Source organism: Adiantum capillus-veneris, chromosome 17, assembly GCF_014529385.1.
Source record: "Adiantum capillus-veneris isolate H3 chromosome 17, ASM1452938v2, whole genome shotgun sequence".
Lineage (NCBI taxonomy): Eukaryota > Viridiplantae > Streptophyta > Polypodiopsida > Polypodiales > Pteridaceae > Adiantum > Adiantum capillus-veneris.
In genome coordinates this window covers 113,321,682-113,335,989 of record NC_140947.1, presented here as the reverse complement: position 1 = coordinate 113,335,989, position 14,308 = coordinate 113,321,682, and the positions used below count along the sequence as shown (strand labels likewise).

The 14,308-nt window shown below is 43.6% G+C and overlaps 2 protein-coding genes across 3 annotated transcripts; both read left to right on the top strand.

Moving 5' to 3' along the window:
• The first annotated feature begins 2,840 nt into the window (after positions 1–2,840).
• Positions 2,841–3,845, top strand: LOC147437896 (uncharacterized). Of its 2 annotated transcripts, XM_086487317.1 has the most exons (3): positions 2,841–3,422; positions 3,509–3,625; positions 3,710–3,845. In XM_086487317.1, exons 1-3 carry the CDS (start codon positions 2,858–2,860, stop codon positions 3,751–3,753), a joined length of 726 nt encoding a protein of 241 aa, XP_086343443.1. In that variant the 5' UTR covers positions 2,841–2,857; the 3' UTR covers positions 3,754–3,845. The 2 variants fall into 2 exon arrangements, with proteins under 2 accessions (XP_086343443.1, XP_086343442.1); XM_086487316.1 differs by having other exon boundaries at positions 3,509–3,753.
• On the top strand, positions 3,765–8,581 carry LOC147437895 (uncharacterized). Its single transcript, XM_086487318.1, has one exon. The coding sequence runs from the start codon at positions 6,514–6,516 to the stop codon at positions 7,099–7,101; it is 588 nt and encodes a 195-aa protein (XP_086343444.1). The 5' UTR covers positions 3,765–6,513; the 3' UTR covers positions 7,102–8,581.
• The last annotated feature ends 5,727 nt before the right edge of the window (positions 8,582–14,308 follow it).

Genomic DNA, 14,308 nt, shown 5'->3' with positions numbered 1-14,308 from the left:
GGGGTGGGACAACCTTGCCTTGGTGAGCATGTTGAGGTGTGCTTTGAAGTTCCAGAGTTTGTGGGTAGCTGTGGAGAGTTAGCTCTGGCAGATGACTCTATGGAAGCTGATACAGGTGGAGCCGATGAGCGTGAGGCTCCATGCAACAAGGAAGGTGACACGAACCTTGGAGGTGATCAGGTGTCTAAAGAACAGGGTGTCGCTCTAGCAGGTCATGCTCTTGAGGATAAAGAGATGGTTGTGGTGCCATTTAGAGAGGGTTGGGATACAGGTTTACAAAGGGATCAGGTTTGCTTGGCTATGCAGCAGGTGGAGGCAAATAGCAGGGTCTTGCTATTTTATGGGATGATATTGATAGCTATGTTGTGGCAGGTTGCTTTGCAAAGTATAATATGCAGGTCTCAATGCTCATGTGATGAAGATGATGATATTGAGGGTTCTATAGCAGATGGCATGATAGATCCTTATGGTACAGGTGCTTCGAGGTATCAAAAGCTCGCTTATGGTTGGCAGAAAGACTTATGGATGGAGGCTGACGAAGCTTCATGGTATAAAAGGCTAGAGAGGTGGAATTTCTATTGGCCGAAAAATGCAAGGGAAGGCTTGGATATGCATGTTTTACACGTGGATGGCCACAGCCAATGCTTTATATTTGATCCAAGTGGACTTTGCACCATCACGGGGGAAGCTGTGAGCTTTCCATTTGACCCTGAAGGGTGATGCAATAGCAAATGCTTTTCTCTCTATATCTATCCTATCTATATAGCCGCTATATTATCATTTTTCTTATGCAGTCTATATATCTATGTTATATCATTCTCTCTATACAGACTTATTTTACCTAAATAATGCTATGGTTGAGCATGAATGCTCAACAAGGGGATGGGCAATGATGGTGCAGCCAGTTTTGGTCAACACAGGGAGAAGCCACCAGCAGGTGCCCGGTATTAAGCAGGATGATGGTATCGCACTTTGGCAGGTATCATATGAATTTTTGAGCGGGTCTCACAGTGAAGTGTATGTCAAATGTGGATTTTAGCAGACGGATGGGGGTTTTCAAGCTCAGTCGCTCGTTTAAAGTGGTCAGATATTCTCGCACGGGATGGCTCCATGTAATGTATATTGAGTGCTTGCCCCCCTTGGACAAGCTCTGAGTTTTGATGATGATTGGAGATGGGTGGATAACAGTTTATATCAGGAGTTGGCGGCACGCAAAGTGATTCTTTCGGGTGGAGTTTTAGGGTATATAAAGTTTGAGGCGGATGATCGGTCTTGCTTCTGCTCATTTGGCAACGTGACGGGAAGCTAGTCACAATCTTTATGAAGGGGTGGAGGTGAAGCTTCGATAGGTGGTGAACGGAAGAGGGTTGCTGCGGTGTGAAGGTCGGTTATGTTTGGCATGTGCAAGGGGTCCAAGCCCAAAAAAAAAAATAAAAAAAAATCAAAGCTATTAATATAAAAAAAAAAACGTGCTGCAAGGGTGCTGCAGTCGACGAGCAAGGAAGATAGAGGGCCACCACCTGTGTGGTTTTGCATGAGGAAAACCGCCACCTCGGCGATGCACATGAATGGGGGGGCCGTTTGAGGGCCAGCTACAAAACACCAGAGGCCGCCAGTCACGAGGAGGGGCCAGTTGAGAGAGGGCGACCAATAGGGAGGTCGCTATTGGCCTAGCAGAGGAGGTGTTGGCCACCATTGTTGGCGTGGTAAGGAGGCTTGTGAGGAGCTGCAAAGTAGAGCCCTCGCCAGTGAGGGCTTGAGGGAGCGGGCTGGTGCATGGCACAGGGGCGCATCCAGTAGAAGGCCACGGGGTGACGTTGTGTGAAGGGCCGATAGGGTGTTGGGGGGTCATTGCAGAGAAGAGGACGGGGCTGTTGGAAAGGAGGAATCCACCTTGAGAGAGAGCTGCACGGCAGCGATACAAAGGAAGGAGGAGAGGGCCTGAGGGGCCGCCCGTTAAGGTGGCAGACAAGAGGTGGCTGCAGAGCCGCTACAAGAGACTAAGCAATAGAAGGGGCTGCGCATGTGACGGAAAGGGCTGAGAGCAGCCTGTGGAAGGTTGACACCGAGGGTCGAGTCTTGCAAGCAAAAGATAGGGTCTTTCCGGGTAGTTGGACCGGCCGCAAGGCTAGAGGTAAGAAGGTGAGGTGCTGCATAAGCTGGATCCTCAAGCTAGTGCTAAGGCGAATAGCGGCACTGTCGGATTTATGTTGTTCGTGAACATGAAGTGAAACCACTTGCTGTGAGATCACTGAGCTGTATAGAGGCATCAAGTTTATCTGTTGTTGGTTTTCCCATTTCCCCCTTTCCATCTTGCGGTGCCCCCATTGAGGACCCACTGATTGCTTCCTAACAGGGTGTTCTTGAGTCAAAATGAAGAAGGAGTTTGGTTCGATGTTCAAAGGAGACGAGGATGCAGAAGATTGGCTTACCGATTTTGAGCTGTTTATGCTGTCAGTACTACAGATGCCAGGTGACGTAGCAAAACTCCAAACTCTACCTTTGGTGCTGCGAGGTAAAGCAAAAGTTTGTCTCGATGGCGGTGCACAAGCACGGTTGGGTCGGATTTTGCAAATAGTTCTTACAAAGGTATCGAAAGGTGGTGTCCGCTTTGGAAGCAGATACGAAGATCAAAGGTTTGCAACAGGACGAAAGTGCCAATTTTCATGCTTTTGTTGATAAATTTGAAGCTTATTGGGGATATTTGGCGGTTGCTACCCAAGAAACCAATGCGGGATATTTGAAGCTCGGAAGGTTTCTATCGTGCTTGCATCCCTATGTTCAAGAGAGGGTGGAGTATGAAGATCCAAGCACTTATGACGAAGCAGTCAGGGCTGCCAAAGCAAAGAGTCGAAAGATGAAGAAGAAGATGGAAGCAGGATTGCTACAGTCGGGAATCAGAACAGCCAGTGGACCTAAGCCCAAGTATATTAATGAGCATCAAGAGGTAAAATCTCCTTGTTTGATTGATATGAATGTGATCAAAGCACGTGAAGTTGATGCCAGGGTAGAAGAGATAGAAGAAGTGCCAACCAGGACTCAAAAGGTGCAGAGAGGTATATTCAGGGTGCCACCCAGCTTGCTTTCTCAAGAGAGCGAGGTCGTAAAAGTTTTTGAGGAAGAGGTGCCAGCTCCAGAGCCAACAACGAGGAAGGTAGCAATGGTCCAAGAATTGGGAAGTTCCAAAGAGGAGTCCTACAATTCTCAAAGCTCTAGCAGTTTGGACACAGATAGCATATGGGAGACAGAATCCCGGTCTTCCAGGTATGAAACTTATGATGTTTTTCATGTAGATGAAGTGGAGAACAGTGTATGCAAGTTTCCTGCCAGCCTGCTAAAGGTCGAGGAGAAGCATAGTGCAGGTGTGGAGTTGCCTTGTGTGAATCTGCCCGTCGAGCAGCCGTCTCTTATGTCTTGTGATGGTGAGTTCCTATTGGAGGAAGAGGTATGGTTGGATTGTGGAGGCTGATCAGGTGTTTGAAGAACAGGGTATGGTTGAACCTTGCAGGTGATCAGGTGTTTGAAGAACAGGGTGTCGCTGTAGCAGCTCATGCTGTTGAGGATAAAGAGATGGGTTGTGGTGCCATTTACAGAGGGTTGGGATACAAGTTTGCAAAGGGATCAGGTTTGCTTATCTATGCAGCAGGTGGAGGCAAATGGCAGGGTCTTGCTATTTTATGGGATGCTAATGATAGCTATGTTGTGGCAGGTTGCTTTGCAATATGTACTATGCAGGTCTCAATGCTCATGTGATGAAGATGATGATATTGAGGGTTCTATAGCAGATGGCATGATAGCTACTTATGGTACAGGTGCTTTGAGGTATCAAAAGCACGCTTATGGTTGGCAGAAAGACTTATGGATGCAGAGTGACGAAGCTTCATGCTATAAAAGGCTAGAGTGGTGGAATGTCTATTGGCCAACAAGTGCAAGGGAAGGCTTGGATATGCATGTTTTACAGGTGGATGGCAACAACCAATGCTTTATATTTGATCCAAGTGGACTTTGCACCATCACGGGGGAAGCTGTGAGCTTTCCATTTGACCCTGGAGGGTGATGCAATAGCAAGTGCTTTTCTCTCTATATCTATCCTATCTATATAGCCGCAATATTATCATTTTTCTTATGCAGTCTATATATCTATGTTATATCATTCTCTCTATACAGACTTATTTTACCTAAATAATGCTATGGTTGAGCATGAATGCTCAACAAGGGGATGGGCAATGATGGTGCAGCCAGTTTTGGTCGACACAGGGAGAACCGAGCAGCAGGTGCCCGTTATTAAGCAGGATGATGGTATCGCACTTTGGCAGGTATCAGATGCATTTTTGAGCGGGTCTCACAGTGAAGTGTATGTAAAATGTGGATTTTAGCAGACCGACAGGGGTTTTCAGGTATAGTCGCTCGTTTAAAGTGGTCAGATATTCTTGCACGGGATGGCACCATATAATGTATGTTGAGTGCTTGCCCCGCTTGGACAAGCTCCGAGTTTTGATGATGATCAGAGATGGGTGGATAACAATTTATATCAGGAGTTCACGGCACGCAAAGTGATTCTTTTGGGTGGAGTTTTAGGGTATATAAAGTTTGAGGTGGATGATCGGTCTTGCTTCTACTCATTGGCAACGTGACGGGAAGCTAGTCGCAATCTTTATGAAGGGGTGGAGCTGAATCTGTGAGCTTTCTATTTGACCCTGGAGGGTGACGCAATAGCAAATGCTTTTCTCTCTATATCTATCCTATCTATATAGCCGCTATATTATCATTTGTCCTATGCAGTCTATATATCTATGTTATATCATTTCTCTCTATACAGACTTATTTTACCTAAATAATGCTATGGTTGAGCATAAATGCTCAACAAGGGGATGGGCAATGATGGTGCAGCCAGTTTTGGTCGACACAGGGAGAAGCCACCAGCAGGTGTCCGGTATTAAGCAGGATGATGGTATCACACTTTGGCAGGTATCAGATGCATTTTTGAGCGGGTCTCACAGTGAAGTGTATGTCAAATGTGGATTCTAGCAGATCGACGGGAGTTTTCAGGCTCAGTCGCTCGTATATTCTTGCACGGGATGGCACAATGTAATGTATGTTGAGTGCTTGCCCCGCTTGGACAAGCTCCGAGTTCTGATGATGATCGGAGATGGGTGGATAACAGTTTATATCAGGAGTTGGCGGCACGCAAAGTGATTCTTTCGGGTGGAGTTTTAGGGTATATAAAGTTTGAGGCGGATGATCGGTCTTGCTTCTGCTCATTGGCAACGTGACGGGAAGCTAGTCGCAATCTTTATGAAGGGGTGGAGGTGAAGCTTCGACAGGTGGTGAACGGAAGAGGGTTGCTGAGCTGTGAAGGTCGGTATTGTTTGGCGGGTGCAAGGGGTCCAAGCCCAAAAAATAAAATTAAAAAAATTCAAAGCTATTAATATAAAAAAAAAAACGTGCTGCAGAGGGTGCTGCAGTCGACGAGCAAGGAGGATAGAGGGCCGCCATCTGTGTGGTTTTGCATGAGGAAAGCCGCCACCTGGGCGATGCACATGAAGAGGGGGGGGCGTTCGAGAGACGGCTACAAAACACCAGAGGCCGCTAGTCACGAGGAGGGGCCAGTTGAGAGAGGGTGATCAATAGCGAGGTCGCTATTGGCCTAGCAGAGGAGGGGTTGGCCGCCATTGTTGGCGTGGTAAGGAGGCTTGTGAGGAGCTGCAAAGGAGAGGCCTCGCCACTGAGGGCTTGCGGGAGCAGGATGGTGCATGACACAGGGGCGCATCCAGTAGAAGTCCACGGGGTGGCGTTGTGTCAAGGGCCGCCAGGGTGTTGGGGGGTCATTGCAGAGAAGAGGACGGGGCTGCTGGAAAGGAGGAATCCACCTTGAGAGAGGGCTGCAGAGCAGCGATACAAAGGAAGGAGGAGAGAGCCTGAGGGGCCGCCAGTTGAGGTGGCAGACAAGAGGTGGCTGCAGAGCCGCTACAAGAGACTAAGCAGTAGAAGGGGCTGCGCATGTGACGGAAAGGGTCGAGAGCAGCCTGTGGAAGGTTGACACCGAGGGTTGAGGCTTGCAAGCAAAAGATAGGGTCTTTCCGGGTAGTTGGACCGGCCGCAAGGCTAGAGGTAAGAAGGTGAGGTGCTGCATAAGCTGGATCCTCAAGCTAGTGCTAAGGCAAACAGCGGCACTGTTGGATCTATGTTGTTCCTGGACTTGAACTGAAACCACTTGCTGTGAGATCAGTGAGCGATATAGAGGCATCGAGTTTATGTGCTGGTGGTTTTCCCATTTCCCCTTTTCCATCTTGTGGTGCCCCCACTGAGGACCCACTGATTGCTTCCTAACAAGGTGTTCTTGAGTCAAAATGAAGCAGGAGTTTGGTCCGGTGTTCAAAGGAGACGAGGATGCAGATGATTGGCTTGCCGATTTTGAGTTGTTTATGCTCTCAGTACTACGGATGCCAGGTGACGTAGAAAAGCTCCAAACTCTACCTTTTGTGATGCGAGGTAAACCAAAAGTTTGGTTCGATGGCGGTGCACAAGCAGGATTGGGTCGGATTTCGCGAACAGTTCTTACAAAGGTATCGAAAGGTGGTGTCGGCTTCGGAAGCAGATGCGAAGATCAAAGATTTGCAACAGGACGAAAGTGCCAATTTTCATGCTTTTGTTGATAAATTTGAAGCTTATTGGGGAGATTTGGCGGTTGCTACCCAAGATACCAATGTGGGATATTTGAAGCTCGGAAGGTTTCTATCGTGCTTGCATCCCTATGTTCAAGAGAGGGAGGAGTATGAAGATCCAAGCAGTTATGACGATGCAGTCAGGGTTGCCAGAGCAAAGAGTCGAAAGATGAAGAAGAATATGGAAGCAGGATTGCTACAGTCAGCAATCACAACAGCCAGTGGACCTAAGCTCAAGCAAATTAATGAGCATCAAGAGGTGAAAGCTCCTTGTTTGATTGATATGAATGTGATCAAAGCACGTGAAGTTGATGCCAGGGTAGAAGAGATAGAAGAAGTGCCAACCAGGACTCAAAAGGTGCAGAGAGGTATATTCAGGGTGCCACTCAGCTTGCTTTCTCAAGAGAGGGAGGTCGTAAAAGTTTTTGAAGAATAAGTGCCAGCTCCAGAGCCAACAACAACGAGGAAGGTAGCAATGGTCCAAGAATTTGGAAGTTCCAAAGAGGAGTCCTACAGTTCTCAAAGCTCTAGCAGTTTGGACACAGATAGCATATGGGAGACAGAATCCCGATCTTCCAGGTATAAAATTATGATGTTTTTCATGTAGATGAAGTGGAGAACAGTGTATGCAAGTTGCCTGCCAGCCTGCTAAAGGTCGAGGAGAAGCATAGTGCAGGTGTGGAGTTGCCTTGTGTGAATCTGTCCGTCGAGCAGCCATCTCTTGTGTCTTGTGATGGTGAGTTCCTATTGGAGAAAGAGGTATGGTTGGATTGTGCATCCAGTTTAATTGAAGGGCAGGTTTTTGAGGATGACTTGCGCATAGGACGGAAAGGGCCGAGAGCAGTATGTGGAAGGTTGACACCAAAGGTCGAGCCTTGCAAGCAAAAGATAGGGTCTTTTCGGGTAGTTGCACCGGCCGCAAGGCTAGAGGTTATAAGTGAGGTGCTGCATAAGCTGGATCCTCAAGCTAGTGCTAAGGCGAAGAGCGGCACTGCAGGATTTATATTGTGCATGAACTTGAATTGAAACCACTTGCTACTATCAATTTGTATGCAGAGTTCGATTGCCGGGCTTTGAATTTGTCCAAATGAGGTTATACATTGTGGGTTTTGAAAGTTGTTTTTCTTTGTGTTGAGTGGATGTATGCTATGTACCTGTGTTTTTGACATATACCAGATGTATGGGTGTATCAAGAGAGGGGAAGTTTGTATGCCAAGCGGATATCAATCATATGTGAGAACTTATTCCTGTAGGAGATCTTGCAAAGTTTGAATTGACTTTCTATGGTATTTGGTGCTTTGAAGGGTCTTAGTCGGGTACCATGGTCGTATGCTTTGTAGCCGCGTACGTATAGTCTGGGTTGGTCGGGATTGGGCTTGGACAATAGCTCTTTGCAGATTGCGTATCATGATGTGTGATTGCTAGGGGATAGGGGTTCTGTGAGATCACTTATCTATATAGAGGCATTGAGTTTATGTGCTGGTGGTTTTCCTTTCCAACGTTTTGCTCAAAGAGGAATTGAAATGTGGATTGATCTCTCCCTCTCTCTCTCTCTCTTCACAATTATGTACCCATCCCCTTCTTCATCACTATCATTTCCATCTTAAAACTCCTTCATTGCAGCCATGAAATGGTCTGTGTGCCTTGTTTCTCAACCCCAATAGTGAACACTCACTGTGGTCGAAGAAGCTCTTTCAAGTTTTACTAATTGCTGTCTAAGGAGTCCTTTCTAGTTCTAACTTCCAGCTATAAGAAAAGGAACACAACTTATGATTTTCCTCTCTAAGGTCTTTTAAAGCATCTCTTTACAAACCAATGACTCTTGATTTTTTTGAGATTGGGAGGCCCTACACGGACACTTTCCGATTTTGAACTCCTATGATGGATGTCTGCCCTAGAAAACAAAAGCAAAGGCTCTCTCGCACTGGAGTGAGTTGTGAAGAGGATGACAAGGCAGATTTTGTAAATATTTTGAAGACTTTGTAATTTGTATTTGGGTAATAAGCGTACAATGTTTTTGCATAGCACTATGTACTCTCCTTCTTTCTCAATACTTCCTCGCAAATTGTTTGTCTGGAATGTTGTCTGCTTCATTACGTTCAAAGGTAAAAGCTCTTTGAAACACTATAAGTTCCTCATGGTGAAATTGTGTTTTTGCTGGGGCGAACCTGCTTAAAACTCAATATTTACATAACAAAATGTGTTTTATGCATAGGAGGGTGTTGGGGCATCATTGCTAAGCTCTAGGGTGCATTCAAGGCCAAAAATACTTAGGTCAAATCTTCCCTGTAGATACTTTGCCCAGTTGGACAGGTCTATGTTGTCGTCAATGATTATGTGGGAGAGGGCAATAATCAATTGGCTTGCGGGACATGCTGGACCAAGTTGATTACCTATCCTCCCTCCCAGAAACCAAGGCTTTGGATCTCTTTCAACTCACTCCAGAGCACTTTTGATCTTACAACTCTTCTAAGGACAAGAGGTATGCGATGCTACCAGCATCGTGTCTTCTTGCTTCCAGCATTTTGTCTCCACCAAAACGGCAGCTGATGTTGTAGGCTAGGCTAGAGGAGACAAAGCCATAATTGATGCCCTTTTTGACCTTAAGAAGAGGCTCGGCAACAAGCTACATCAACTCAAGGATGGGGCCACTCTGCCTACACTGCTAGAACCTCCTCCTTTGAAAAATCAGTAAGACTAGTAAAACGGCGCCACCTTCAGTGGCAGCATGGCCCCTCTTTACCCCTCTCGCACTCGCCACCAAATTACTCCTAAAAGCCTTCCAAATTGGATTTTGCTACTCTGTAGGGATTTACAGCTTCCGAAAACCCTTTCCCTATAATTAATCTCCCCACACAAAGAAAGATTTTGTGCACTGGCCACCGTGCACCTTGGTTGTCGTGCGACATAAAGGCAGAAGGCCATCTCCAGCAACGACAACCCCCCCCCCCCCGGACCTCCTTGGCAGTCCTCTCTCTCTCTCTCTCTCTCTCTCTCTCTCTCTCTCTCTCTCTCTCTCTCTCTCTCTCTCTCTCTCTCTCTCTCTCTCTCTCTCCCCAGGTCGTTCGAGGCAGGCTGCACTTGCATTCGCGATTTTGTGCACTGGCCATCATGCACCTTGGTTGTTGTGCAGCATAAAGGTAGAAGGTCATCTGCAGCAATGGCAACCCCCCGGGGACCTCCTCGCAAGTGCTTGAAATTTTTTTTTCCAAAAACTTGGCAAACCTACATATGTGAAACAATAGAGGAGAAACTGACAAAATTTGAAGGTTTTCTTACCTTCAAATAAAAAATTTAGAGGTAAATTTCAAACTTTATAGGTGGGACTACACTAAACCTAGGTATTTTTTGAGCACTGTGAGTCTTCTCTCTCTCTCTCTCTCTCTCTCTCTCTCTCTCTCTCTCTCTCTCTCTCTCTCTCTCTCTCTCTCTCTCTCGCTTTCTTTCTTGCTGCGCAAAGACCACAGCCGGAATCCGACCTATGAATCTGCTCTCTCTCTCTCTCTCTCTCTCTCTCTCTCTCTCTCTCTCTCTCTCTCTCTCCGCGCTTAGAGAGCACTGTTCGGAAGCTCAGCTATCAAAAGCCAGCGGCCTCTCTCTCTCTCTCTCTCTCTCTCTCTCTCTCTCTCTCTCTCTCTCTCTCTCTCTCTCTCTCTCTCTCTCTCTTTCTCTCTCTTTGAGCACGCAAGTGCGAGCTACACTGAGTCTCTCTCTCTCTCTCTCTCTCTCTCTCTCTCTCTCTCTCTCTCTCTCTCTCTCTCTCTGAGCATTGACCGGAAGCTCAGCTGTCAACAGTCCCCCCCCCCCCCCCCCCCCCCCCCCCCCCCCCCTCTCTCTCTCTCTCTCTCTCTCTCTCTCTCTCTCTCTCTCTCTCTTTCCGAGCATGCAGGTGCAGGCAGTCCCTGTGACGTAGCAAAAGAGTAAACTCTTCGGGAAATGCACTGGAGTTCAGAAGTGTTGTTGAAAAACTCTCGAGAGGGAGACAAAAAAAGATTCCTTGCAATAACTAAGCAGAGACAGATACATTGGCTCTCTCTCTCTCTCTCTCTCCCCCCCCCCCCCCCCGTTGCCACAACCGAGGAAGTGCCCTAGATCTGCGCGATGCAAGCTGGAGGGGAGTGGCAAGTTTGTTGTGGTGGTAGAGTATCAAGGAGCGAGGTCGGGGTTGGATGTTGTGGGAGACCCATGCAACACAGAGGGAAGGACTCTCTCTCTCTATCTGGATACAGGGAAGGGTCTAGTGACCTTGAACCAAGGGTGAATTAGAGAACTCCCACTAGTTGACCTTGGAAGGTTGAGTTTAAATTTAGTATGATGGCTTTGGTTAAAAAAAATTGAATTGATAAGGAAAGATATTTCGGGGTTAAGGGTTCTATATGAAAAAAAGTGAATGTTATCACCCCCTTGAGTTGGCATCAAAGACGAGGAGGAGACCTAGCTTGGTGTCGGTCTCAAGTGGGAGGGATGCCACAAATCATGGTGTATCCATTTGGAGATGGTGCAACCAGCGGTCCTTGGCATGGCCCTTACATGTTGCACCAACATCAAGGAGAGTGCTATACCCCCTGAAGCTCCATCATGACTCTTTCTGTATGAGCCATCAAAGAACAACACATGTGCATTGCTGATCTATGACACTTCTTCATCTACCTTTCTCACCACTTCTTCCTTAACAATAAGGGGATTCTCCTTGTAGGTCAACAAATTGGCTAGGGTAGCTCTTATACTGTCTTCCACTAAAAAAGAGAACTCGAACTCTTGCAGCTCACTTACCCATTTCTTGACCACATTTGACATGTTAGTGCCATTAACTAATTGTGGCAAAAAAACGTAACTCTTTAAGAAAACAAAAGGTGGTGGTAGCAAGTAATGACAAAATTGTCGACAAGCAAATATTACATTGGCCATCACTAGCTCTACTTCCGAGAGTTTTCTCTTTGCTACCAACTTCACTAGGCTTGCACAATACACTAGCCTCATATAATGGCTGCCCTTTCCCTTTTGCAATAACATGGTTCAATTTCATCATCCCCTACTGATGGATTTACATAAAACGCTTGCTCCCAATCAAGAGCTTGCATGGATGACAACCCCCTAACACCTCTTTCACCTCTTGAAACACTTCTTCACACTTGTCATTGCATTGCAATGGATCATGCTTTGCCACTTGTTGTAATGGATAAAGGAGCTGTGAAGACAATGGAATAAACCGTGCCATGTACTTCACTTTGTGTATAAAGGTTGCCAACTGCTTTGTCCTTGCTGATGATGGAAGAATAACAATAGACTAATTGTAAGGTCTCCACCTTTCTAGCTGTCAGAAATTAGCTTAATCTTTAGGAGAAAGCATTGATCAAGAAATCAGGCAGAAACACTATTTGAAAAGCAATAAAAATTGGTATTTTTTGAATCTTAAGCACGACAAACCCCGGGCTAGAAATTTTCAGAATTGAATTCCGGTAAAAACTAGCATAGTTATGGCCCCTGGAAGTTTACACTGTAAATCGAGTAAAGTAGGTAAAATTGAAGGATTGCAGTAATCATTTAAGCATAGACTTTATTAAAGGCCTCATAGATATTTAGAAGATATTTACCAATTAAGCAAAAATAGGTCAAAATATAGCATAATTGATATTTTAAAAGCTGGCAGGTAATGGGAGGTCATCAGAGACCTTCCAGGGACTCATTTAGCACCAGGGGTCGTTTTTTGACCTGTAGGGGGTTGCTTGAACTGCAAGTAACTGCCTTTTTCAGCCTGTGAGAGATTAAGAGTGCCGGAAAACTATAAATAGGACCCCTAGCTTCACATTTTACACAGACTCGGAGCCTTGCTACTCTCTCTCTCATCTAAGAGAGAGCACTATGAAGAAATCATTAGAGATTAATCTCTAATTAATTAACCCTAACGGTAATTAGCCTAATCCTTCTTAATTAGCAAGGTTAGATTAAGATATTTGTTAATAAATCAAAGATTAGGCTTAAGTATGCTCCTCAAACCTCTCTTAATTAATTAATCTCTTTTGATTATTATAATTAAGCTTAGTAATACTAAGCTAATTAATTATCTTATCATATTAGGATTGAAATCAGCCAAATTAACCATGAATTAATGATAAAAATATTAATTAAGATTATATTAAATTGAATTAATTATCAAAGATACATTAGAAATTATTAATTTAATAAAATTATCCTATAATTTTTTGAGAAGTTTTCCTAATTAATCAGGCATAATTACTCTGTTTTTTGAACAATTTTAATAGGGGAAATTAGTAAATGAATTTCAAATGACATGATATAATTATCAATGGTTAATTAGGTGTTTAAGAACCCGTGATAATAAGAAAAATCTCAGAAAGTTAATCTAACTAGTTATTTCAGCAGAAATATCTTGTTTTTTGAGTAATTTAAATAGGAGAAATTAGTAAATGAAATTCAAATGTTGTGATATAATTATCACTGGTTAATTAAGTGTTCAAAAACCCGTGATAATTAGGATAAGCTCAGAAAATTAATATAGCTAATTAATTTAGCATAAATACCTTGTTTTTTTAGCAATTTAAATAGGGTAAATTAGTAAATGAAATTAAAATGCTATGATATAATTATCAATGGTTAACTAGATGTTTGAGAACCGGTGATAATTAGGAGAAGCTCAGAAAATTAATTTAGCTAATTACTTTGATAGAAATATCCTGTTTTTTGAGCGATTTAAATAGGGGAAATTAGTAAATGGATTTCAAATGCTATAATTATCAGGGTTTAATTAGGGGTAAAGGAACCTGTGATATTTAGGCGAAGCTCAGAAAATTAATCTAGATAATTTCTTTAGCAAAAATACTCTGTTTTTTGAGAAATTTAAATAGGGGAAATTGGATTCAATTACTGTGATATATTTCTCAGTGGTTAATTAGGTATGAAAGAACCCGTGATAATTAGGAGAAGCTCAGAAAATTAATCTAGATAATTAATTAGGCAGAATTACTTTATTTTTGAGAATTTAAATAGGGGAAATTAGTAAATTGATTTCAATTTTTGTGATATATTTATCAGTGGTTAATTAGGTGTTAAGAAACCCATGGTAATTAGAAGAAGCTGAGATAAATAATCTAGCTAATTAATTAGGCAGAATTACTCTATTTTTTGAGTCATTTAAATAGAGGAAATTAGTAAATTGATTTTAATTTCCATGATATATTTATAAATAGTTAATAAGGTGTTAAGAAACCCGTGATAATTAGGAGAAGCTCAGATAATTAATGTAGCTAGTTAATTAGGCAGAATTACTCTTTTTTTTGAGAAATTTAAATAAGGGAAATTAGTAAATAAGTTCAAATTGAATTGAGTTATTTTTTAGAGGTTAATTAGATGTTATATAACCTGTGATAATTAGGCTAATATCAGATAATTACTTTAACTAATTATCTTAGTGAAATTACGCTATTTTTAGGGGTAAATTAAATAGGGAAATTAGTAAATCAGGTGCTATAATAAAATGCTATTTATCAAAGCTGTATTATAGGGTAAAAAGACTGTGATAATTATGCCAAGGTTAGAAAAGTAGTATAGATATTTATCTAAGTCAAATTATACTTTTTCTAGCTAAAAACTAAAGAGGGAAATTAGTAAATCATGTGCTATAA